Source organism: Schistocerca piceifrons, chromosome 1 (genome assembly GCF_021461385.2).
Source record: "Schistocerca piceifrons isolate TAMUIC-IGC-003096 chromosome 1, iqSchPice1.1, whole genome shotgun sequence".
NCBI lineage: Eukaryota > Metazoa > Arthropoda > Insecta > Orthoptera > Acrididae > Schistocerca > Schistocerca piceifrons.
Genome location: NC_060138.1, coordinates 896,913,935 through 896,941,761, shown reverse-complemented (window position 1 = coordinate 896,941,761; position 27,827 = coordinate 896,913,935). Strand labels below are relative to the sequence as shown.

The window sequence follows — 27,827 nt, the reverse complement described above, 5'->3', positions numbered from 1 at the left end:
AAAGTTACCGTAATTTAATAAAAGCACACGATTCTGAGATTCGTAGTTGAAAAATTACTGAAAACAAAATTTTCAAAATTCAAAATGAAGTTAAGATTGTATAGCTCAAGATTGTGTAGTTTGAGGCGGTATTTGTGCGGCATTTTTAGAACTAAAATTTAATGTAATTTTCATCCTGTCTCATATTTTTCCGCAAAACACAATTTTAAATGAAATGAAAACTATACCATATTGTTCGGCATGTGATTAAATGGAAAGATGCACGAAAAATACTCTGTTCGATAGCGGGCTAAGTGGACCTGAGACGGCTCTGGAGAGAATGGAACAAGAAAGAATCCCCGGGATCTCCAAGGTCGGAGTCTAGCACTACCTGCTAGACCACCACAGCCACCTTAATAAAATACTATTTTAAAACAGTGCCCCGGTGGAATCCATGTCAAAACTTCGTATTTATCGTAGCTGTGGTGTCCACTCAGAAGAAGTCATCGGCGTTTGTAGTTATTTACTATTCCGACGTTTTTCTCTGGAGGATCTATTTGTAGTTAAAATAGTAGCGAATAATTCATTTCGTTTGTGGCAGTAATACGAAATTCACTGTATCTCCCTGTCTATACATAGTGCGGATCGCATGACTGGCACAGTACTAAGTTTGAAGCTGGATTCACGAAACTAGAAAATCGGTCGACTGTTGGAAAAGCGCTGACATTTCAGAAATTTTGTTGTTAGGTATACATCTCAAATAGTATCTCTGACTGCGTTTGCTCGATACATAGAGGTTAAACAAATTTTCCATTTGCAAAGTCTTGTACAGGCTGTTCAATTTCACTTCGGACAGCAGTAACCCTTCTAAAGTAAACGTTAAGTTAATATTTTCTGAAAACAAGTTCTTGCGATTTTTTTAAGGATCAAAGTTACCGTAATTTAATAAAAGCACACGATTCTGAGATTCGTAGTTGAAAAATTACTGAAAACAAAATTTTCAAAATTCAAAATGAAGTTAAGATTGTATAGCTCAAGATTGTGTAGTTTGAGGCGGTATTTGTGCGGCATTTTTAGAACTAAAATTTAATGTAATTTTCATCCTGTCTCATATTTTTCCGCAAAACACAATTTTAAATGAAATGAAAACTATACCATATTGTTCGGCATGTGATTAAATGGAAAGATGCACGAAAAATAAGTAGTAAATAGAAACAGCGGCTACAACCATGAATCTTGACAAGGTCGCTTTCGATCATCTGCTGATTATGTAGTCCATTGCTACCTAAACGCAGAGTGAACTTAAACAATTATTATCCAATTATTTTTGTCACATTTCAGACAAGGGGCTCCATGAAACTTAAAACTGTAATCAATATGTAATAAACGGAGGTTCAGGCCTATGTATAATGGATCTCAATGAGATCTGTTTATGCTTCATACATGATTAAAAGATTTTTAAAATTATATTAACTATTGTTATGCTGTTGTTCTGTACCTTCAACAACAACAGACATACAGGTTCAAAATGAGTCGTAGTTCGTTGAAATCCGATTTAAGGTTCTTGAGTTAGACGGCAGACAATTTGTCACGTTCCGTGAATAACGCTAACTTCACCGAATTTTATCTTGAAAACTTGTAAGAAGTTTTGAGAAATTTTGTCAAAGTTGCTTTATTTCACAGTAGCTAACACATGTGAAAAATATTAATGACTTAAAAACATACGAGGTCACTTTTCTCGTATTTCGACGACTTGAAATGGAATAGCCTGTACATGAACTTCTCTACAGACTAAACCCAAGTGGTTACTTTAGTTCTGTTGGTCTTCCGATAGCTAATTCGTAATTACGAAAAGGCAAAAATATTGGCAATCTTTGACTGTGTACACAGTCTATATGCAGGTTGGTTTAAACCTCGCAGTGTTTTACAAACTACGTCCTACTGAAGATGGCGTGTTTTCTTTCTTTCTTTCTTTTTTTTTTCCCCGACCTACGAAACCACTTACCCAGTCAGATGTACAGTGCTATGTAGTTTAATTTTTAACTATGTAATTTGGCACTTTTCACATACACAGTGAACAACAGGGTTGAAATATGCATTTAAGTACATAAATAAATTTAGGACCAACTGTGAATCAACTACTTACCCGTCCCCCTTACAAAAAATGGTTCAGATGGCTCTGAGCTCTATGGGACGTAACTGCAGATGTCATCAGTCCCCTAGAACTTAGAACTACTTAAACCTAACTAAGCTAAGGACATCACACACATCCATGCCCGAGGCAGGATTCGAACCTGCGACCGTAGCGGTCGCGCGGTTCCAGACTGTAGCACATAGAACCGCTCGTCCACCCCAGCCGGCCCGTCCCCCTTACACCGCGAGCCTTTGGACGCACAAAATCACATACACACACAAACATTGAAGCGTACTCATCACTATGACTGACTACTGTGATGGTTTTTCTACTGTCACAGTTACTGTATTTCTGGTAGACCTTTTGCAATTTAAAAACTGTTATTTATGTATGTGCGGTGTTCTGTTCTAGTATAGCGTCCAGCCAACTATAAACTGAATCAGATAACAAAGATTAGAAAGTTTTATATAGTGACGGAAAACTATTTCAGTTCCCTTCGTCTGCCTGAAGAGTAAAAAAGTAATAAAAGAAGTGAATGCCTATTAACATGTGCCGTGCGGATTCATAAGTGAAAGTGTGTAACTACCTATGCTATTTAAGCACCAGTTAATTGCTTTACAGAGGGATACATTCTTCTAACACATGTGCCTTGTTACTTGCAGCTGCTGAAAGAGACAAGCAGGGAAGCATCGAAAGACAGGTCTTAAAGTGGCCTTTGTGCCGGCATATCAACATGGCTAGGTCTGTCATCTCCCGGAGAAACCGTGAGTAATGCTAATTGCTATTCTCAGCTGTTTTGAATTTTTAACATCTCTAAACTGGACATGTTTATCTATCTCTGTCCAAATGTTTGTTTTACTGCAGTTACACGGCTAGCGATGTAAATAACAATCTGATATGCATTTAAATGACCGCGGCATCAGTTCCGTGAATGTTAATTGTCTGTGTCTCGAAGCTGTATTTTATTCATGCATTAAATTTTATGTATTCTCCTACACGGTACGTAGAGGCGTTTTGAATACATAAGTGTCCGCAATGACGGGTGTTTGAATACATTTAGTGTCTCCTAACAGCAGCTGTCCTAAGGCACATATATTATCGTAAAACTCGGTAATAAACGCTTAAAAGAGCTATATCCGTGCGTAAATCAGACGATGTCATCGTATTTCAAGATTACTTGTGGTGAGTAAAATCCTTAAAATTTTAACCATTGCCCGAGAGCAATTTCCGATTGATGTTTCTTTTTTTTTTCCTTTATGCGTGAGATACAGAATGACTTGACTCCTTCCAATCACAGGTTTCTTTTAGTAACAAAAACAATGGAATAGTGTCCGGATAAATTGAAGAAAGACGTACTTCAAGTATCACTTTAAAGACACTTTGCAACAAACATGTACTGTTGGATTTAGCCGATAAGCCCATGCACACAATCGTGCACACTTCCAGGATAAGTTTCAAAAGGAGTCGCAGAAGTGATGGAAAATAACGTACACAATTTAAAGAAGTTGAAACAAGCATCTCTGAAGCCAAAATTACAGTAAATTCATATTTTCGTTTCTAAACACATACACAAACGAAAGTTGTCAGGCGATGAAGGTGGTAACACTCTCGCCCCGTATTTGTTTTCCTCTTAATTTCATTTCTGTCATTCATTACGAATCGTGTCTCAACTTTCCTTCGCGACGGCACAGACAAGATGGCATTCTGAGTATTTTTGAGAACCACCACAGCAGTGCGAAATCTTTTACATTTAAAGAGATTCAGAAATATTTGACATAAGGTTTTTTATTTCACTGAACGTTTTCACATCCGTTCAAACATGCGAATAACACAGTTTTGTTGTTTCCCAAGTATGAAATTCATCCCACTTTTTATCTTTTGATATAACGTAATGGAAAGCATCCTAATCTCCCAGCCAGCTTTCAAATAATCCCTCCCAATGACAGCACCGAGGACTGAACTAAAGTCTTCAGTGTGCAAGTCAGACACGCTGATCGTTCAGCTACGGAGGCACAGGATTTTAAGCTCTGTGTCACTGCTCTTAACCAAACATATAACATTGTCAGTGTGCTGTCATTTTCAACTGAACTCTCCTTGGTTTCCTGATTGTAGGTGCCAAATAAGAAACGAAGTGGATCTCTATATGGCTAATGTCGAAATATTTTCTCTAAGAATGGAGTCCGTTGTAAGTTTATTTTCAATGCGATAGAGAGAGACAGACCTTGATGGAGAGCGCATATTGGACTTCTGATTCCTCTTTAGGTTTACTGTTAGCTCGTCGTACGCTCGCTTAGGCAAATGCCTGGATACATCCTCTTTCAGCTTAAAAAGCCAATATGCGAACAGTAAAGATGTATTGGACAGGGCTCATTTGGTGCCTAGATGAATGACATACTTGAATTGTCTTCTAACTAACTGTCTATGGAAACACATCTTTTCTTTCAATCGTTACTTTCCGCTCACCGTTGTGGAGCAACGCGAGGACTACTTCCACACGTACCCCATGTCGAGCTCTGGGTCATCGCGGATGTAACTCCGTTCCGTTGTTACTTGAAAATTTTTATGTAGTCCACGTCTCTTTCTCTGCCCCGACCTTCATAACAAGTTTTTCATGCATTCCTTATACAAGGTGCTCCAAGTGGCTTAATGCAGCAAAGAACAGTCTATCTTTGATAGTCTAACTTGCAGCCATGTCCATATTCGCAGAGCAATCAAGCTTCCAAGGATTCAACGCCCCTTCTCTTAACATCGGAAGCAAAGTAATTGTGATGATAAAGGCTTACCGTCCCATCCCATCAATGACTAAGTGTTTTCCCTCTTTGCATGAATCGTCTTCCCGTTTTCGCAGTGTCTGTGAAAAGAATTGGTTTTGATAAGACTGAGGATTGGGCAATGTTTTCTGCCCACATGTACTATTTCCGGCAGGTGACTCCACCAGTGTGCTGTGCACCACATTTTACTTGACTGCATTTCATGTTCTAAGAAGATGGCAACAGTTTTTAACGATTTGTCCTCTGTTTCAAATAACAATGACACGAGTGTGGAAAAAGTTGTAAGGTTTCTCATATTGTCCGAACTGCTGCCAACATTATTAGGTAGGTAAGTTTAATGTATCTCCATATGGTTAGATCATACTTTTTACTCAGTGCGTACGTCAGCAACGATTATATGAATCGTAGTTTTATAATTTTAACTGAGTGTCAGTTTCTCTTTAAATATATATTTTTCAACTGAGACTCGTGTTCTTATTTAAGCACTGAGAGCTGTTAAACAGCACTTACTTGTTCTCACAGTGGCTGTCTCCTTCCCAGTTTTTATTAGTGGTCGGCCAACCACATGTAGCACAGAGTTACTTTTAGTTCTTTTTTCAGCCATTTCTCGTTTTATTCAATATTTTATGTCATGAGTACGTGAAACATGGCGAGGCAGTCAAACGATAAGATTTGAGGACTGGCTGGTTGCTGTGATGGGGAATTATGGGAATGGGGCACTTGACCTTGAGCATGGAGACAAGTGGATGTTTTAGTAACCAAGGAGCGTTGGTCAAATGCGCAGCTTGCGTTTGATGCACAGGCGAATTACAAAAACTTGTATAGTTTTGTTGGAGTTCAACGCACTTTACGTCGATAGCTTATTTTATCTCCACGGACTTCCGTGTCATCTTCCAACGCTACCATCCCATAGGGGAGAAACTGCTAACACTACAGAGAAAACATTTGGTAGAGTAAAAAAGAAGTCAGACCCAAGAGAACACTGATCGTGTACGTGAGGCTTTACGATGAGCTCCGTGAATATCGCCTAGACGACACAGCACAGAACTCAGTCTCTACCAGCAGGATGGTACAGCCAGCGATACAACTGCAGTGTCAGTGGATTTGGTTGGACTCGCGTTCACTGGTCGTCCCATAAGTAAAAAATGGCGACTTCCGTGGCATCTTCAGTCATTGGACTTACTGACTCCAGACTTTTTTTTTTTGTTTTTCCAGTAATACCTCAAGTCTAATACTTGCCAGGAAAACTACACAAGAACCAAAGATTATTCGAAGGAGCGAATTCACCAAGAAATAAATTACATTCTGTTGGAGATGCCACACAACGCCGTGGGCCGATTCACTTCCATCCCCCACCCCCCCATTTTGATTATGAATGCGAAACCAACGACGCCAGCTGAGTGATGACTTATTCAAGATATGATAACGTCCAAGATAAAATTTCCACTCACGTACACAAGAATCGTGCCAAAAATATTAAATTTTGTTTAAATCTCCAGTCTGTGCGAAATTTTTTAATCTTCCCATTTGACTGCCCCATCCCGTAATTTTATTCAAGCGTAAGGAAAGAATAGTAAGTAAGTCGTGTGGCTAGGGCCTCCCGTCGGGTAGACCGTTCGCCGGGTGCAAGTCTTTCGATTTGACGCCACTTCGGCGACGTGCGCGTCTATGGGGGTGAAATGGTGACGATTAGGACAACACAACACCCACTCTCTGGTCGGAAAAAATCTCCGACCCAGCCGGAAATCGAACCCGCACTGACCCTCTCAGCTACCGGGGGCTGACAAAGGAAAGGATATGAATGTTCGTTTAGATATGCACAACCCCATGTTTGATTTTTATTATCCATATCAATCTACTGATAAGCAACCATGACACGTGTTGTCATAGCTAGACTGTCTTTCAAGCCGCTGATGTGTGACTATGGACGTCCCAGTAAGATTGCTTATGAGTAAAAACTTCACTTACACTTAACACTTCGTTTAGATTCTGCGAGGAACACGATAATCATGCCGTTGACCGCCCTGTAACCAATGCCAGTGCCTTCAGTGTCACGTGTTCCTGCTTGATTATGTAAAACACCTTCCCCGATGCGATGTGTAACTTAACGATGCCTTCACTTACTGGTCATGTAAGCATAGTGATGATACGAGGAGCGTTCAATATGTAATGCAATACATTTTTTGTGAAAACAGGTTGGTTTTAGGTAGGATTCCAACACACCGTATTATTCCTCATACTTTTGGCTAAAAACGCAATTTTTGAACACAGTCTTCGTTCAACGTGACGGCCTTGGAAGGCCTGTATGCACGCATGGTACCATTCTACTAGTCGACGTCGGAGCCAATGTCTTGCTGCATCAGTAACCTCCCCACCATCCACGTACTGCTTCCCGCCTAGCGCTTCCTTCGTTGAGGCAAACAGATGAAAGACGGAAGATGAAACACGGTCATTTGTTGCTCTTTATGGCCCTTTGTTAAGCGGCGAGGAACTGAGCGGGCACACCCTGGTGGACGAGTGTGTCAGCACTGCCAACAGAGACGCCCAGCTGAGCAGCGAGATGTTTGATTGTGATCTGTCGATCACCTCGAATGCGAGTGTCCGCACCGTTCCATCATTTTAGGGGTCAAAGTTGTAAGCGGCCGACCAGCACGTGGGAGATAGGATAGGTTAGCTCGATCTTGTTACAATGATGGCAGACTCCTCACCCAGCGACTCACCGTGCCTTTGTTCACTGCCAGGTCTCCGTAATCTGCAATCGTCTGTGAATTATCTGCGATGCTCAGTGACAGTTCTCTGCCCTGTACGCACCTGCGTTACAGACGCCACTTTGAAGACTACGTATAGCACCGCCCCTGGAACTTCATGAAACTAAAGGCGCTGAAGTGGGAATATTCCACTGTGTCCCACAACATATATCGCATTTTTTCAAGCGGAACTGGTCAAGAAAAAAAATTGTTGCATTACTTATTGAACGTCGCTCATAAACTTGGGCATTTCGTAAAAGCTACAGTGCCTAATTTGTAATGGCTACAGTTACAAGAGTGCCTTTATTACGGATGCCATCATAAGGCACATCGTGTCCACGAAAAGGTAAATCTTTATAGGCCTTGTTTTGGTGTAGACAGCACTTTCTGCTGACGACGAGGCTAGCGCCAAAAGAAGGCAAAGAGAAGAGACGATGTACGGATATCACATGAAGTGAAGCCACTTACGCGCTACATCGAATCACATGTGAAATGCGTGGTCACCTGTTAGGAATTAGCACATTAGTGTAGGATTGACGGAAGCGGCGAGAGGTGTAAACTTACCCTCTGTTCTCGCTGTTGGCGGGCGCGCGCATGCCGCGGAGAGCAGCCGCCGGAGGCGCCGGGCGTCGAAGCCTTGTCCTTGCGGTGGGCCGTCTTCAGGCCGCGAAGGAACCGCGAAAAGCTCGTCTTCTTCTTGCCGCTCTGCTGCTGCTGGTTCGCATCTGAAACACAACGACCTGTGTGAGAATACAGAAAAAGTAGAGGCGGGCGAGATAGGCCAACGCAAAGGACGTAGGCGAAGTGAAAATGGTTCAAATGGCTCTGAGGAAGCCGAACGGTTCTATGCGCTTCAGTCTGGAACCGCGAGACCGCTACGGTCGCAGGTTCGATTCCTGCCTACGGCATGGATGTGTGTGATGTTCTTAGGTTAGTTAGGTTTAAGTAGTTCTAACTCTAGGGGACTGATGACCTCAGATGTTAAGTCCCATAGTGCTTAGAGCCTTTTGAACCATTTTTGATGGCGTAGACGGACATGACCACCCACCTGATGTAACAAAAAACTTAATTCATCGGACCAGGCGACACGTTTTCACTCATCCAAGGTCCAATGTCCGCGATCTTGTGCCCACTGCAGTCACAACTGACGTCGTTGTTAAGTCAACGTAGGAAAATGCAAGAGCCGTATGCTGCAGAGCACCATGTTCAAATTATGTAGGCTGAAAGGTATTCTGCGAATCGTGTACTTATACCAGCACTACTCTGTCGTCACTTATGCCACAGCTAGCCGTCTGTCTTGCTTTACAAAGCGAGCAGGCCTCCTACTTCCACATTCTGTGATGAGCCGTGGACACCCAACATCTTGTTGTCTATTTGTCGCTTCACCATTTTTCAACCACTATCCGTTGTTGCTCACGACAGTAGCACGCAAATAGCTGACCAGCTTCTCCATTTCCAAGAGGCTTGTTTCCAGGCCATGGGCCATACCAGTCGGCCACTTGTGTCAGTGGATATCCTGTTTTAAGGTCTGTATCATCACTGCAATCATTCCCCAGTCGTCAAGCTATGCATATTCAGGGCGATTCAGCTGCCCCTGTCTATAGGTTTTATGCAGCCTGCAATGTGTTCAAAAATCACGTGCAAGATTTTCATGATCTCTCGCTTGCTATGCACAAACTATTAGTTCTATAGAAAATATGAAGAGGACCTTTTTGTAGGAAATTTAGTGTTTGATACAGTTCCCCACAGTCGTTTAATGAACAAAGTAAGAGCATATGGACTATCAGACCAATTGTGTGATTGGATTGAAGAGTTCCTAGACAACAGAACGCAGTATGTCATTCTCAATGGAGAGAAGTCTTCCGAAGTAAGAGTGATTTCAGGCGTGCCGCAGGGGAGTGTCGTAGGACCGTTGCTATTCACAATATACATAAATGACCTTGAGGATAACATCGGAAGTTCACTGAGGCTTTTTGCGGATGATGCTGTGGTATATCGAGAGGTTGTAACAATGGAAAATTGTACTGAAATGCAGGAGGATCTGCAGCGAATTGACGCATGGTGCAGGGATGATTTAAAATGGAATGATCATATAAAGTTGATCGCCGGTAAAGCAGATGCCAGACTGAGATTCATTGGAAGAATCCTAAGGAAATGCAAGACGAAAACAAAGAAAGTAGGTTGCAGTACACTTGTTCGCCCACTGCTTGAATATTGCGCACCAGTGTGGGATCCGTACCAGATAGGGTTGATAGAAGAAATAGTGAAGATCCAACGGAGAGCAGCGCGCTTCGTTACAGGATTGTTTAGTAATAGCGAAAGCGTTGCGGACATGATAGATAAACTCCAGTGGAAGACTCTGCAGGAGAGACGCTCAGTAGCTCGGTAAGGGCTTTTGTTGAAGTTTCGAGAACATAGCTACATCGAGGAGTCAAGCAATATATTGCTCCCTCCTACGTATATCTCGCGAAGAGACCATGAGGACAAAATCAGAGAGATTAGAGCCCACACAGAGGTATATCGACAATCTTTCTTTCCACGAACAATACGAGACTAGTATAGAAGGGAGAACCGATAGAGGTACTCAAAGTACCCTCAGCCACACACCGTCAGGTGGCTTGCGGAATATCGATGTAGATGTAGATGTATTGGTATAAGTTTTCGCTACAGGCTGTAGTTTTCGAATTATTCCAGAAAAACGCACAAACGTGACCTTCAAACGCGTTTTTCTTGAATAATTCGTAAATCATGGTCTCCATCGAAAAGTTATCCCAGTGCAAATCAAACGACATTAAATTTTCTACAAAAATGTCCTGTTCATTTTTTTCTGTGGGACTAACAGTCTGCGCGCAGTGAGAGAGACAACATGAAAATCTTGCACGTGGTGTTTTAAGGCGTTGCAGGCTGCATAAAACTGAGCAGTAGGGGCAGGTGAATCACCCACCATAATTTTCTCCCTGCGTGATCGGCCCGCAACGTCACCAAGCGCTGTCTGATAATGGGTGGAGGTCGTAGTGTTTTCTGACATCAGTGTATCATTCTTACTATACTAGAGCAATTTATAAAAAATTAAACCAAGGCTTATAGGTTTCACTGATTACAATTTTTATAGGTATCAATATGGTCGAAAACCTCATTCGACTTTTTGTCGTATTTAAAATATTAGAGAATTGTTACACAAGAGGGTTGTAGGCTCACAGTTATTGTGTGAGTTATTCTACGCTACTAGCCATTAAAACTGCTACACAAAGAAGAAATGCAGATGATAAACGGGTATTCATTGGACATATATATTATACTTGAACTGACATGTGGTTATTTTTTCACGCAATTTGGGTGCATAGATCCTGAGAAATCAGTACCCAGAACAACCACCTCTGGTCGTAATAACGGCCTTGATACGCCTGGGCATTGAGTCAAACACAGCTTGGATGGCGTGTACAGGTACAGCTGCCCACGCAGCTTCAACACGATACCACAGTTCATCAAGAGTAGTGACTAGCGGCCACCATTGACCAGACGTTTTCAATTGGTGAGAGATCTGAAGAATGTGCTGGCCAGGGCAGCAGTCGAACATTTTCTGTAAACAGAAAGGCCCGTACAGGAACTGCAACATGCGGCCGTGCATTATCCTGCTGAAATGTAGGGTTGCGCAGGGATCGAATGAAGGGTAGAGCCACGGGTCGTATCACATCTGAAATGTAACGTCCACTGTTCAAAGTGCCGTCCATGCAAACAAGAGGTAACCGAGACGTGTAACCAATGGCACCCTATACCCTCACGCCCGGTGATACGCCAGTATGGCGATGACGAATACACGCTTCCAATGTGCGTTCACCGCGATGTCGCCAAACACGGGTGCGACCATCACGATGCTGTGAACAGAACCTGGATTCATCCGGAAAAATGACGTTTTGCCATTTGTGCACCCAGGTTCGTCGTTGAGTACACCATCGCAGGCGCTCCTGTCCGTGATGCAGCGTCAAGGGTAACCGCAGCCATGGTCTCCGAGCTGATAGTCCATGCTGCTGCAAACGTCGTCGAACTGTTCGTGCAGATGGTTGTTGTCTTGCAAACGTCCACATCTGTTGACTCAGGGATCGAGACGTGGCTGCACGATCCGTTACAGCCATGCGGATAAGATGCCTGTCATCTCGACTGTTAGTGATACGAGGCCGTTGGGATCCAGCACGGCGTTCCGTATTACCCTCCTGAACCCACCGATTCCATATTCTATTAACAGTCATTGGATCTCGACCAACGCGAGCAGCAATGTCGCGATATGATAAACCGCAATCGCGATAGGCTACAATCCGACCTTTAACAAAGTCGGTAACGTGATGGTACGCATTTCTCCTCCTTACACGAGGCATCACAACAACGTTTCACCAGTCAACGCCGGTCAACTGCTGTTTGTGTATGAGAAATCGGTTGGAAACTTTCCTGATGTCAGCACGTTCTAGGTGTCGCCACCGGAGCCAACCTTGTATGAATGCTCTAAAAATATAGTCGTTTGCATATCACAGGATCTTCGTCCTGTTGGTTAAATTTCGCTTGTGTAGTACGTCATCTTCGTAGTGTAGAAATATTAATGGCCAGTAGTGTATGTAGGTTCGGTGCACATGAAATAATAGGATGTCGTCAGGCAGTACTGGTTTCGTTGCCGTTAGTAAATGTGAAATGTAGAGGAGTTGTTACTGCTGAGGAAGGGATTTTTCGCTATCCAGACTCATTTGCTAACGACGAGGCGAAGTGAGGAAAAAGAACACAGAGAAGATCACTCAGCAGTCCGGTCCAGGGCGGAGGTGTGTGATACAGCCACGCCCTCGCAGGACTCTGCGGTGACGTCAGCGGCGCGCGGGCGAGCGATATTCTGGTCCGGCGAGGGTCGCCGTGGCCGGGGAGACGGCTGGTCGTTAGTTACTTTCACCCTCCCGTGCTCAGCGAGGGCAGAAAGCTGTTTAAAGGTAAATTATTGCGTCGCCGTAAGAAAGGCCGCGGCGCGTGGTGTATGTATGCAAATGCCGGCCCGCGGGGCGTGCTGTCCGCGCCGCCGATGACGTAGAAAACAAATATATGCATGGGGAGGGATCGCGGGGCGGACGCTCGCAGTATTAGTGGCGGCTAATTTATTTGCCCTCGTCACGGCTTATAATCGAGTTGCTCTTTTTTTTTTTTTTTTTTTTTTTTGACGCGCCGCACAGCTCACAAGTGACGGCGGTGCAACTCGCACGCACTTCCCCGGGGATTGTAGCAGGGAGACAAGTTTAGAACAGCCAGCGAGGCGCAAGCGTCCAAAAAGTGCGTGTCGGTGACGAAGCGCACAAGATGAGAACGCTTCTCTGCTACATTCGCTCGCAAAATAAAACGGGGAGTTTTAGTTTGATGCAACGGGACGCAGAAACTTGTCAGACGACGTCGATGAAAGTTAGTTCCCTCAGGCTACACAACGATGCAGTCAGCTGCATGAATGCTGATCACTGACCTTCACTGTTACCTTGTGTCGAGCACATCTGGTGAGCCTTCACCCACGGACACATAGCCATGCTCAATGGACAGACATAGGTAAACATTATGTTTGCAATATGAATCTGAGCACGTGGCGTAAATCAGCACTGAGGACAAACAACGCCTTTTCGGGTACAGCTAGGAGTGATGCACACGCCAGGGAAATGTTCGTTGAAGTAGTGCTATTCTTAATGCAATAGTGCTCGTCATGAAGATCCATTTGTCCCTAATCCAGTCAGTGACAGTAGTGGCTCTGAGCACTATGGGACTCAACATCTGAGGTCATCAGTCCCCTAGACTTAGAACTACTTAAACCTAAGGACATCACACACATCCATGCCCGAGACAGGATTCGAACCTGCGACCGTGGCAGTAGCACGGTTCCGGACTGGAGCGTCGAGAACCGCTCGGCCACCGCGGCCGGCAGTGACGGTAGTGGAAGTGGTATCGGATACAGATTAATCATTTCGGCGATGATATCTTCCATGTAAAATCTGAAGGTGACATAGCTCCATGTACTGGTGTTCGAGGTACACCAGTCTCAATAGTATGTCATCGGCAGTCATTAAAATTTACATTTCGCGACAGACAAAAATTGTTTGGAACATACCTCAAGCATACAACGGTTCTGGTAGCCAGACATTCAGCACCTATTACTAAAGCTTCTCGCAATAAACCAGGTAATAATGACTGCTCCAACTACATATTGCCATCTGTCATGTAGTTATCCGACCTATTAGGTTGTCACGGTAACTGGCACGAAAAGTCGTTTCTGCTGAGCAGCGAATATATTAAGCAGGACAGAAATGGTCGTCCCGCAGATGGAAATAAAGTTCATAAATTGGCAATAAGATAACACAGATGCTTAGAAATTTCCATGGAAAGATGCGCCCATTTTCAAATTTTGTGTTTTAATAAAAACCAAATATTTTTATTTGTATTTCTGATTTTTACATTTTACATTTTAACATATTTTGTAGTAAACTTAAAGCAAAATAGTTTTAACTACATTCTTAATGTCGGATGTGTACACACAATAGCAAGCTTCTATAACGAGATAATATTTCCATTAGATTTACAAGGAATAGATACGAGCAAATATTATAACACTCTTTAATCAGGCGTTCCCTCAGCCGTCCGCACCGCGGCTTTATATATAAGAACACTGCGCGAGGAAGCAAGGCCCCAGTTCACTCCAGACGCTGAATGACACGCCATCTGTGTCGGTAGTCGCGTCGCATCAGTGTATCTGCTACAAACAGCCTCGGGTGCCGTATTAAGTTACTAGAGATACGCGGAACCATGAAGACATTTTATGTGAAGTGTTAATTCTGGGATGATTTTCATTAACTAGCTTCAGTTTGCGTATTGTCGTATTTTCACGTGCCGTCGCGGGACAGACCTTCTACCAAAAATTTAGCGTGGCGTTTGATGAAATATTTTCATCAAATTATGGCGAGCATTCTTTTTAACATTTAATTCGGACATTTATAGTTGCATCAGCGCATTAGACTCTGAACTGCTCTGTTAGTTAGGTTATAGGGATACTTGTGGTTTTTATCAGTGAATTTCAGAATATACTCAACTATTTTGGAAAACCGTTTTTGATTAGAAATCCCGGACAATCTCCTAATTCCTCAGAGCTATAAGCTGCAGCTATAATAACATTCTCAGGTAAAGTGGGCACTAGGATATCTATTTACTGGCTCCAAGTTTTATTAAATCACTTTCTGGGGGCCACGAAGTAAATAGAGAGCCAGTGTTGAGAACGGCAAAAGACAGCAATAACAACATTCTAAAAGCTAGAAACTGATTCAACACGCAAGCATTCATACAGTAAAAAATTACTTTTTACAAATTTATCCGCCGCCCCACAACTCGGAATTGTTCGCTATCGAAACACTGTATTTGAACTGCGTGTTTCATTGCAGCCATTATTATATTTCATCACCGTATGCTTTAAATGAGTTTAGGTAGTACTTATTAATAACAATTAGAGAAAAGATATCATGGTGGTTTTAATGCTTCAGATGTTCTTCATAGTCTCCCCCAGTCCTTACTTTAAGTACAATGTACAGAACGTTCATTCTATGCGAAACTACCAGAAAAGTCCTTGTTTGTGATAATGTTCAACGCTCACCTGATATTAGTACCTTCTTCGGACTTGGCAAAGCATCAAACGCCCGTTCGGTACTTTCTTGTTTTGTGGTAAGTTCGTATTAATAACACTACGTCTTATCACTCATGATGATTTTTTCCAGAAAAGGATTGTCCACTTTTTGCATTTCAATTAAGTCGCGACAGGCGTCCACTAGTTATCACTTTTGTTGGAAAGTTACGATGTTTGGGACAAACTTTCCAAGCACTTTTCTCTTCTTCAAAATATCCTGGGAAATGTCTTGAACACTTCATTATGATATGTTACCCCACTGCGGTTTGTGACACAACAACGTTGACACACTAATGCCGCACGCCCCCTTCTTAACACTGCCAATTCACAACTGACTGGTCGAATGCACATCTGTTGTTCACAGCTGTCAGTCCAAGATGGCGCTGACGTCGCTTATACGGCAGGAATAAAATCAGTGTCTGTACTTTTACGAAGAAAACGCAAGCTTATTTGCATTTCCATGTCACCGTTCTGTCGTGCATAAATATTTTTTGATCAACAGAATGGACTTTTCTTGCCAGTTAGACCTGGAGCTACGACCTAAACACAACCTAACAGCCGGCCGTTGTGGCCGTGCGGTTCTAGGCGCGTCAGTCCGGAACCGCGCTGCTGCTACGGTCGGAGGTTCGAATCCTGCCTCGGGCATGGATGTGTGTGCTGTCCCTAGGTTAGTTAGGTTTAAGTAGTTCTAACTCTAGGGGACTGATGACCTCAGATGTTAAGTCGCATAGTGCTCAGAGCCATTTGAACAACCTAACAGTGCGAATAACTGCATGACATATTTCATTCGAGCAATTACTATTTTTTACTGTAATACGTTTCAAATTGTTTTTGGTAATTTTATTAAGTAGACTGTTTAAGTCTGTAAGTGGACAGGTTGTGACTAAAAACTGGATAACGCCCTATATTGTAAAGCAGACATCGCTACACTGGCCCGTCAGCGGGAGAAGTTACACACGGGACGACAGTATAAGCTGACGTGATCTGTGTGTCGACCGTTGGCGTTTTATGCATAATAATTTTTGCTAAGCTGAGTGGATTTTCTGTGCTAGTAACGCGGCGACATATACACAGACTAATAGCTCCGTCAATTACACTACAGAGGGCAGTGTTTAATACTCTAGCTGCTGCTATTGGCGTTTTAAACATTATAAATGTAATAGTAGATTGGAAGGCACAGTATGACGTTTTCGTGTAGACTGTGACTTTTTTTCTATTTACAGACGCGCTACTTATGGCTTTTTATCGTTTTTATTCCGGGTCACGTGAGGAATGGTGGGTGGAGCATCCCTTTTGTTATGCTAACATTTGCTTGCTAGTCAGGAGCTCGTGAGAGGTACCAGTCACTATCACACTGCGGTTCCGTGCTCTGGCTCCTCTCGTTATCTGTGCAACACATCATTTTATATGGCATTTAATGTTTTTTTATGAACCATGGACCTTGCCGTTGGTGGGGAGGCTTGCGTGCCTCAGCGATACAGATGGCCGTACCGTAGGTGCAACCACAACGGAGGGGTATCTGTTGAGAGGCCAGACAAACGTGTGGTTCCTGAAGAGGGGCAGCAGCCTTTTCAGTAGTTGCAAGGGCAACAGGCTGGATGATTGACTGATCTGGCCTTGTAACAATAACCAAAACGGCCTTGCTGTGCTGGTACTGCGAACGCTGAAAGCAAGGGGAAACTACAGCCGTAATTTTTCCCGAGGACATACAGCTTTACTGTACGATTAAATGATGATGGCGTCCTCTTGGGTAAAATATTCCGGAGGTAAAATAGTCCCCCATTCGGATCTCCGGGCGGGGACTACTCAAGAGGACGTCGTTATCAGGAGAAAGAAAACTGGCGTTCTACGGATCGGAGCGTGAAATGTCAGATCCCTTAATCGGGCAGGTAGGTTAGAAAATTTAAAAAGGGAAATGGATAGGTTAAAGTTAGATATAGTGGGAATTAGTGAAGTTCGGTGGCAGGAGGAACAAGACTTTTGGTCAGGTGATTACAGGGTTATAAATACAAAATCAAATAGGGGTAATGCAGGAGTAGGTTTAATAATGAATAAAAAAATTGGAGTGCGGGTAAGCTACGACAAACAGCATAGTGAACGCATTATTGTGGCCAAGATAGACACAAAGCCCATGCCTACTACAGTAGTACATGTTTATATGCCAACTAGCTCTGCAGGTGATGAAGAAATAGATTAAATGTATGATGAGATAAAAGAAATTATTCAGGTAGTGAAGGGAGACGAAAATTTAATAGTCATGGGTGACTGGAATTCGTCAGTAGGAAAAGGGAGAGAAGGAAACATAGTAGGTGAATATGGATTGGGGGGAAGAAATGAAAGAGGAAGCCGCCTTGTAGAATTTTGCACAGAGCATAACTTAATCATAGCTATCACCTGGTTCAAGAATCATAAAAGAAGGTTGTATACCTGGAAGAATCCTGGAGATACTAAAAGGTATCAGATAGATTATATAATGGTAAGACAGAGATTTAGGAACCAGGTTTTAAATTGTAAGACATTTCCAGGGGCAGATGTGGATTCTGACCACAATCTATTGGTTATGAACTGCAGATTAAAACTGAAGAAACTGCAAAAAGGTGGGAATTTAAGGAGGTGGGACATGGCTAAACTAAAAGAACAAGAGGTTGTACAGAGTTTCAGGGAGAGCATAAGGGAACAATTGACAGGAATTGGGGAAGGAAATACAGTAGAAGAAGAATGGGTAGCTCTGAGGGATGAAGTAGTGAAGGCAGCAGACGATCAAGTAGGTAAAAAGACGAGGGCTAATAGAAATCCTTGGGTAACGGAAGAAATATTGAATTTAATTGATGAAAGGAGAAAATATAAAAATGCAGTAAAGGAAGCAGGCAAAAAGGAATACAAACGTCTCAAAAATGAGATCGACAGGAAGTGCAAAATGGCTAAGCAGGGATGGCTAGAGGACAAATGTAAGGATGTAGAGGCTTGTCTCACTAGGGGTAAGATAGATACAGCCTACAGAAAAATTAGAGAGACCTTTGGAGAGAAGAGAACCACTTGTATGAATATCAAGAGCTCAGATGGCAACCCAGTTCTAAGCAAAGAAGGGAAGGCAGAAAGGTGGAAGGAGTATATAGAGGGTTTATACAAGGGCGATGTACTTGAGGGCAATATTATGGAAATGGAAGAGGGTGTAGATGAAGATGAAATGGGAGATAAGATACTGCGTTAAGAGTTTGACAGAGCACTGAAAGACCTGAGTCGAAACAACGCCCCGGGAGTAGACAACATTCCATTAGACCTACTGATGGCCTTGGGAGAGCCAGTCATGACAAAACTCTACCATCTGGTGAGCAAGATGTATGGGACAGGCGAAATACCCTCAGACTTCAAGAAGAATATAATAATTCCAATCCCAAAGAAAGCAGGTGTTGACAGATGTGAAAATTACCGAACTATCAGTTTAATAAGTCACAGTTGCAAAATACTAACGCGAATTCTTTACAGACGAATGGAAAAACTGGTAGAAGCGGACCTCGGGGAAGATCAGTTTAGATTCCGTAGAAATGTTGGAACACGTGAGGCAATACTAACCTTACGACTTATCTTAGAAGAAAGATTAAGAAAAGGCAAACCTACGTTTCTAGCATTTGTAGACTTAGAGAAAGCTTTTGACAATTTTAACTGGAATACTCTCTTTCTAATTTTGAAGGTGGCAGGGGTAAAATACAGGGAGCGAAAGGCTATTTACAATTTGTACAGAAACCAGATGGCAGTTATAAGAGTTGAGGGGCATGAAAGGGAAGCAGTGGTTGAGAAAGGAGTGAGACAGGGTTGTAGCCTCTCCCCGATGTTATTCAATCTGTATATTGAGCAAGCTGTAAAGGAAACAAAAGAAAAATTCGGAGTAGGTATTAAAATTCATGGAGAAGAAGTAAAAACTTTGAGGTTCGCCGATGACATTGTAATTCTGTCAGAGACAGCAAAGGACTTGGAAGAGCAGTTGAACGGAATGGACAGTGTCTTGAAAGGAGGATATAAGATGAACATCAACAAAAGCAAAACGAGGATAATGGAATGTAGTCAAATTAAATCGGGTGAGCCTGAGGGAATTAGATTAGGAAATGAGACACTTCAAGTAGTAAAAGAGTTTTGCTATTTTGGGAGTAAAATAAATGATGATGGTCGAAGTAGAGAGGATATAAAATGTAGACTGGCAATGGCAAGGAAATCTTTTCTGAAGAAGAGAAATTTGTTAACATCGAGTATAGATTTAAGTGTCAGGAAGTCGTTTCTGAAAGTATTTGTATGGAGTGTAGCCATGTATGAAAGTGAAACATGGACGATAACTAGTTTGGACAAGAAGAGAATAGAAGCTTTCGAAATGTGGTGCTACAGAAGAATGCTGAAGATAAGGTGGGGAGATCACGTAACTAATGAGGAGGTATTGGTTCAAATGGTTCTGAGCACTATGGGACTTAACATCTATGGTCATCAGTCCCCTAGAACTTAATACTACTTAAACCTAACTAACCTAAGGACAGCACACAACACCCAGCCATCACGAGGCAGAGAAAATCCCTGACCCCGCCGGGAATCGAACCCGGGAACCCGGGCGTGGGAAGCGAGAACGCTACCGCACGACCACGAGATGCGGGCGAGGAGGTATTGAACAGGATTGGGGAGAAGAGAGGTTTGTGGCACAACTTGACTAGAAGAAGGGATCGGTTGGTAGGACATGTTTTGAGGCATCAAGGGATCACAAATTTAGCATTGGAGGGCAGCGTGGAGGGTAAAAATCGTAGAGGGAGACCAAGAGATGAATACACTAAGCAGATTCAGAAGGGTGTAGGTTGCAGTAAGTACTGGGAGATGAAGAAGCTTGCACAGGATACAGTAGCATGGAGAGCTGCATCAAACCAGTCTCAGGACTGAAGACCACAACAACAACAACAACATGTTAGTTTTTACGATGGATAAGTGTTTGTTATACATTACCCATCATAAACGTTATATAATTCAGAGCGTTCTCCTGAGGATGGTCTTACGTATCGAAACCGGTAACCAAAATTAAAATTTATTGCCATATGGACAATTTTTTATTAAAAGATTAACTACAGGTACGATCGCTATTGTTCCTTATTAGGTTAAAAATGATTACTTTCCAGTTTTGCACTAACTACTCATTTCACATCATCTTGAATGAATGATCGACAGTAGCAAAAGATTATTAAAGTGGTTTCTGAAAACTTCGTTCAAGCAATCGTGACATCTGTGATAAATAATGCATCTGTTGTGATAATACTTTTTCTCTCGTAATACTGCACGGTCACACACAATTCGGAAGATAGTAATAATTAACGCGGAAAGTTCTGTCATACCAGAGTTATATATTCCAAACTGAAGCATCATATTTGGCTTTTTGTGAATATAGTGAACAAAACTGGACCGAAAACGGTCTCGGTAGAATCATAACCTTCAAACGATCATGATAAAATCATCTACAGGGACAAAAGTACTGCTTCAATTTTTATGTGAATGACTTGTATTTGAAAGTATTTGCAGTGCATCAGTATCAATTCATCAGTGACGGGCAGGACACTGTCACCGTGAACTTGCAGGGTGACCCACTTAACACAGACTCTACTAATACACTATGACACCCACAACTTTATTCACTGTCATACTGAGCATCTATAATTCCTTTTAATGCATCCAAGTTCCTATAAATCTTGGAAAGACGATTACAGTGATGGAGTTCTTGTTAAAGTTTGCCGTGAAACTAGATGCTAAAACAGGTAGAAAGTGCGCTAAATGTAACTCACACTGGTGCCACAGCTTCATTGCCACCTCAACCATCAATAAAGGGGCAGAAATTGCTCCCAACAGCCCATCTTGGTCATAAACTCTCCGTCTCTTTCAGCGTACTGTTTCATTGCAAATATTGTCATACGTGCATTTTTCCTTTCAAGAGCCCTCGACTGCTTAAATTTTTTACATAATTCTAAACTAGCTCCTCAGATGAAGAAGCAACGATATCTGGCCTTACAATAAAGTACGTACTTATAAGTGGCACGGTCATGTGACCATTTTTTACAAACTTTTCGCCTGCTAGACCTCTTGTTTGCTGTCGTACTAATTCTGCATCAGACAATTTAGCGTGTCAGGACGACTTACTCCCGAGGTAAACGTATCACTATTGCAAGTTCCATAACCGTCTGCCTATGATATACATATCCTCTCAAACTGTTACTGTCAATATAACTGACTCGGTGGACATACTATGATACAAAGTGATCTTGATATTGAACAGTTTATTACTAACACTGAGTTTATCATGTCTAGAGTTCATGAAATGGTCACTACGTCGAGCTAAAGTCCATTCAGAGCACACATTATTCACAGTTTGAGTGCAGTTAGCCACTCCCCTTTAATATTCCGTTCGGTGGCTGTAAAGGAAAATATTCTGATTCACATTGAACAATATTAATAATAAAATAAATACTTCACGCCCCTATTTGCGCCAACTTTTTCCGCGCTCGAAACTCGTACTAGCTCACTCCATGAGCAGACCCCACAGACTGACTGCTTACGCGACATTTCTGCAGGAACCAAAAGCTCTCCTCTGCCCGCCCCCCCCCCCTCCCCCCGCCCCCCAGCTGACAGGATGTCGCCTGGTCAGCTGTGATCGTAGGTCCAGCAGAGATGGGTAACGGTAGTTTTCAATACATAATGGCTCTATCGATATCTGAGCCATTACATAGTGTCTTCGCGTAAACTGTCACTCGTCAGAAATTTTGTTTTTGATATGTAGAACTGTTTGTGAAATATGTCATGCGGGGCATCCACTACATCTGGAAGCCTCGGGATGTGTAAACTGATTTCTTTCCCTTTGTTTGTTTCCTCGTGTTTCCAAAGCAGTTTACTTCGAAACACACATCAAAATAAGGAAAGGGCAGAAGCTCCCGCTTCTTCCATCCGCGTGATGTGGCCGATCTGTGCGCCCGAGTGCTTCGCTCCCCTCTCGCAGGGCCAGCCCCGGCCCGTCCGATATCCGCCGCTGGGAAATCACATCCGGCCACCGCCAGTCTCCCATCGGATAATCTATATTTTAATGAAGAGGCGGAGCTGACGCTCGTTGCTCTTACGAGCACTACAGAACAAAGAGTCCAGCCGACGAACCTTCTTCAGTTGGCTTCAGCTCCCCGGAGACATGTCCGAGCCTTTCGATTCCCTATGATACTGCTTACCGGTATTTTATTACGTTGCAGATATTGGTGAATTATCATACATATTGCAGTTTGGAAAACGCTTTCACTTCGAAAAATACGTCACACATCTGCAATGACCATTAAGAGGTCTGCGAAATGCTTATCAGTTTAACCAAATTATCACAAACCGTAGAAAAAGTTATACGTCAATTGTCTTAACGTTGCCAGGCAAATGTAATTGCTTCACGTTTCCGTATTTTACTAATTGTGTTTGCTGTTATTACAGAACTAATCTTCGAGCATTCGGATGACCTGCCTGTAGCCAGAAATCTCAGTTATTCCTTATCCTCTCTCATAAATGTGTTTTGCTCTCATTTTATATCGTATTAACATTCATAGCTCGTCGTGTGATGCAGGACTCATCTGAAAATAATTTATGAAATCTTTCGGGTCCATGGCAGTCAGTAAATTAACATGTCCAGTCGCTTCTTTCATTTCATCCCTCTCGGATCCATTCACTCTTTATCGTTGTTTTCTGTGGCTTGCTAACCATAGCTAATGTAATTGCAGCATACGATTCCTTTGGGTGTTCGACATCTTAAACTGATGGTGCGACGTCACTTCAACATATTGAATGTTTGAGGAACTGATACTGTCAGTAAATGTTGAACCTGTGCACCCTCTGTGCTGCAGCACGAAGCTAGAGGAGCTAAAACAAAATGGAATGGCCCACTGATGAAGCTGTAATGAAGGGGAACAACTTTGCAACAACCCTGTTGGGTTGGTGGACGTGTACTGCATTAGTGCAGCATCAAGTGACACAGAGGCGCAGAAAGTGTGGTCAGATAAGTCTGAACGACGAAGACCGAAGTGGCAGACTATCTCTCTGTTAAGATCCGGGAACCGCAAGGAAAGTAGTAGACCAGACCGTAATATTACACTCGAGGCAGCTGTGCAAGAAGTTAAAATCAGCTTTTAACGTATTATAAGACATTTTCAACATTTCAAAGGCCGCCCACTTTATTCTGGGATTGCTCGCACTTGTTCCAAAAGGCCGTCATATGGGGGCGGGAACTACGTATAGCGTTGCAGCTGTGTCAGGCGCATGCAGATGATTTCGTCAGCTACCTGTTCACCATGGACGAATGCTGAGTGTACCAATGTGACCCCGAGACAAAGGAGCAAAGCAAGCACTGGAAACATGCGAATTCACTACCGCCGAAAAAGGCGAGCAACCGACCATCATCGGATAAGGTGCTGCTGACTGTATTTTGAGACTGTGGTGGCGCAGCATTAACAGATTGTTCTCTTAAGGGTCAAACCGGCACAGGAGCATACTTCCGAAATCCTCTGACGATGCTACGGGAGGCCGTGAACACGAAGCATCGCGAAAACCTATCCGGGTGCGTTTTTGTTTCACGACAACTTCGCTGCTCATTATGTACAGCCGTTAGTCACTCATTATGCTTATTTATTATGATGATTTTTGGCTGAGGGCGCTAAACAGTTGTTTCCTTGGGCTACCATATTTTGCCTCACCCCAACCTGTCTTTCCTTGTACGAAGTTCTACAACCAAGGGCTCCACCAAGTCATCTGTCGTTGGGAAAAATGTGACGCACTGAAAGTAAATATGTAGAGAAGGACTATCATCATCGCCATATTTCAAGTTCTTAGTGACATTTTTGATAGTTAAAACTTCATAACTATCCCTTGTAATTAGTTATTTCTTAGAAATACTTAAACATACAGCCATCAATATTAGGAACATAATCCACAGCAGCGCATTTCAGGGGTCGAGCTGTCATCATCTGGATGTCTCAGTTAATCCTTCATTGTAGGATTAACGTAGACAACTTGAAGATGGAAGCTTGACTCCCAAAATGCGTTGCTGTGGAATACGTTCCTAATATTAGTGGCTGTATGTTAAAATATTTATAACGATTACTTAAACAACCGCTACCTTCAGGCCTTAAGACTGACAGTATTAGAAATCAGTTATTCTTCCCATGATCGATCTGTGAATGGAGTGGGAACTAAGTGTAATAGACGGTACCATCAAATGTACCTTTGCATGACATTCTTATTTGTTGTAGACGAAGATGCATGACAAGTGATTTTCTTGCCACGCATTGTGTTAAAACCAACCATCTTCGTAAGTGCTTTGCTCTCTTGTATCACAGATAGCATGAAAATGGCATAAAATACGCGTCACTCTGGAGCAGTGAGTGCCTCGAAGGCGGCGCGGAACGTGCGCTCGGCGTCTCGCAGCCACTGCCGACTTTGCGGACTCGCCGCCGCGTGCGCGAGACCCACAGCATAGAAAGCTGGACGTATGAGGGCGTGCTGAAAAGCAGTGCCGCGAGTATTTTTTTTTAAGACTCTTAAAGATTTTAAAATGAAACAAAACATTCTACGCCTTCATTCTTTGTGTCTACGTATTTATTTCTCAACATAGTCATCCTGGCGAGAAACACGTTTGTCCCAACGAGACCAGTTTGTTGATACCATCATTGTAGAATGTTTTATTTTAATCACGGAGCCGCAACCATACCTCTGGTCGCATCGCTCCATCACTAACAAAGTGAAGTCGTCGAAGGCGTTCTTTAAGTTTTGGAAACATGAAAATAGGATGGGGCCAAATCGGGACTGTATGGAGGACGATCTAAGACAGTGCGCCCACGGCGTCGAAATGAGATGAGAATTAATTTAATACCTTCAGCTGCTGACATGTCCGAAAGAACAGGCACCATGTCCATATAAGTATATAGTTCTGGCAACACCGGCCATGACCTCCTCCATCTGTGCAGCTGCACACATATTACCCGAATTCTTACGGGACTTGGTAAAAATGTCTTCCACGAGTAATGAGTGTGTTGGGGTGGGACACTACGAATGTAGTGTGTGGGCATACAAGGTGAGAATGTGGGTCTCGCGGGAGGCGTGCGCGAGATAGTCCCTGCAGTCGCACTGTCCTCTGTGCCCTCGGTGGCTCAGATGGATAGAGCGTCTGCCATGTAAGCAGGAGATCCCGGATTCGAGTCCCGGTCGGGGCACACATTTTCACCTGTCCCCGTTGATATATATCAACGCCCGTCAGCAGCTGAAGGGATTAAATTAATTCTCATTTCGTTCTAGACGGCTGCAGGTCATCAGTGCTGTCTGTTCTTTCGGACATGTCCGAAAGAACAGGCACCATATCCATATAAGTAGATTACTGGAGATGTCGCGGCGCTCGTGCATGGTGTGGCATTGTCATGCTGAAAGAGAGGATGCTCCACGCGTGTACGATCTCTCTGAATTCAAAACTCGATGACAGGACACTGGTTTTCACGCACCTATATTGTAACACGCAACAATTCGGATTCCTCTTGCGGCAGACGGCTGCAAATATGTAGACATGAAAACATATGTAGAACGTTAATAACGTTTGTTTTATTTAAAAAGCATTAAGAGTTTTCATAATAAAATATACGGAGGCGTTAGTTTTGAGCATCCCCTCGCACTAACAGTGATGCCATCATTTCTTAGTAAGCACAGTGCGCTGGGAGCTCTAAACACGACAACGCAAACGTGGGGCTCCAGAACACATTTATTACTGCAATAAGCTCTCTCGTGGCTGTCGGAAACAGTCATCCAGAAGTACCGGCACATTATTAACGGTGAAATGTTGAGCAGGAATATGTGTGTGGCAGCAACTGGGGAACTGTGCCCAGCGAGACGGAACGCGTCCGCTGGTGGGCAGCAATGCGCTTTATTGAAGTCCGCTGTACAACAGACGGCGCGGCCCAATATCGGAGGCGCTGTGATTGTATTTCGTGCGGTCGCGGGATCAAACGCGCGGGGCCCAATTAGCTTGTGGCAGCCCTCCCACTGCTCTGGTCGGGCAACCGGCGGCAGGTAGTCGCCTCTACCCCACCCCGCTTCTGTTCTGTTCTCTTCTCTTCTCTTTCCCCGACAACGCCATCCATAATTTCTGACCCCTGTGGCCGCACGCTGATAGAGGTCACCGATCACGACTCCACCGGGACTGCGCGCGTCCTTGTTCCTTCAATAATACAGCAAATCCACGTTGGCCGAGGTCTTCAAAAATCATCGCTAAGGGCAAAAGAGATAGTTAAAACCCCTCCAAATAAAGGTTTTCTCGGGAAATCCTCCGCCCCGTCTGACAAGGCCGTTGGCAGAACGAGGCTGTGGTCACCATTGTTAATGAAACTTCCTGGCAGATTAAAACTGTGTGCCCGACCGAGACTCGAACTCGGGACCTTTGCCTTTCCCGGGCAAGTGCTCTACCATCTGAGCTACCGAAGCACGACTCACGCCCGGTCCTCACAGCTTTACTTCTGCCAGTATCTTGTCTCCTACCTTCCAAACTTTACAGGAGCTCTCCTGCGAACCTTGCAGAACTAGCACTCCTGATAGAAAGGATACTGCGGAGACATGGCTTAGCCACAGCCTGGGGGATGTTTCCAGAATGACAAAGGTCCCGAGTTCGACTCTCGGTCGGGCACACAGTTTTAATCTGCCAGGAAGCTTCATATCAGCGCACACTCCGCTGCAGAGTGAAAATCTCTTTCTGGAACCATTGTTAATGATTTTTATCCAGAATTTAGGGAGGGGCTGAATTCGAACCCGGGACACATGACGTTTTACAACTACATCTACATCTACGTACATACTTCGCAAGCCACCGTGCGTGGCGAAGTGTGCCCTTTACCACTATTAGTCATTTCTTTTGCCGTTCCACTCGTAAATAAAACGAGGGGAAACGACTATCTATATGTCACCTAATTTCTCATATGATATATTCGTGGTCCTTCCGCGAAATGTATGTTGTCGGCATTAAAATCGCTCTTCAGTCAGTTTCAGATGCCGCTTCTCTAAATTTTCTCATTAGTGTTCCTCGAAAAGTGTTCGAACATACCGGTAACAAACCTAGCAGCCTGCCATTGAACTTTTTCTATCTTTTCTTTTAATCTGACTTGGTACTGTAACGGAACCTATTAAAGGCTTTATTATAACGAAGTATGCGATACCCTCCTAATTCAACCAGTTTAACTAGCAATTATGGTAATAGAAAAGTAATTGTGTATGTTAGCAATGATTGCATAACATGTCTACATAAACAGTCAACCCATTAAAATATAATTAATAATTGACCCACACAAAACTTTACATCACTTTAACACTGATACAGCAGATGTCATTATGTAAAAACACTATATTCAACTGAAAAAATTAATATGAAATACGAATAATATTGGTCAACTTACGTATTCTGGATCTCCTTAAATAAAAATTACCTAGTGAAACCTATTTATTCACTATGA

At 43.1% G+C, this 27,827-nt stretch overlaps 1 protein-coding gene and 1 non-coding gene across 2 annotated transcripts in view; one reads left to right on the top strand and one right to left on the bottom strand.

The window, feature by feature from the left end:
• Positions 1–27,827, bottom strand: part of LOC124776439 (SAM and SH3 domain-containing protein 1-like) — a 342,406-nt gene that overhangs the window by 114,387 nt on the left and 200,192 nt on the right. The window contains exon 4 of the mRNA XM_047251441.1: positions 8,196–8,356. Coding sequence (XP_047107397.1) covers positions 8,196–8,356 — 161 coding nt within the window. The remainder of the gene's footprint in view (positions 1–8,195; positions 8,357–27,827) is intronic.
• Trnat-ugu lies at positions 25,479–25,553 on the top strand. The gene has a single exon. It is a non-coding gene; the product is annotated as a tRNA-Thr (tRNA).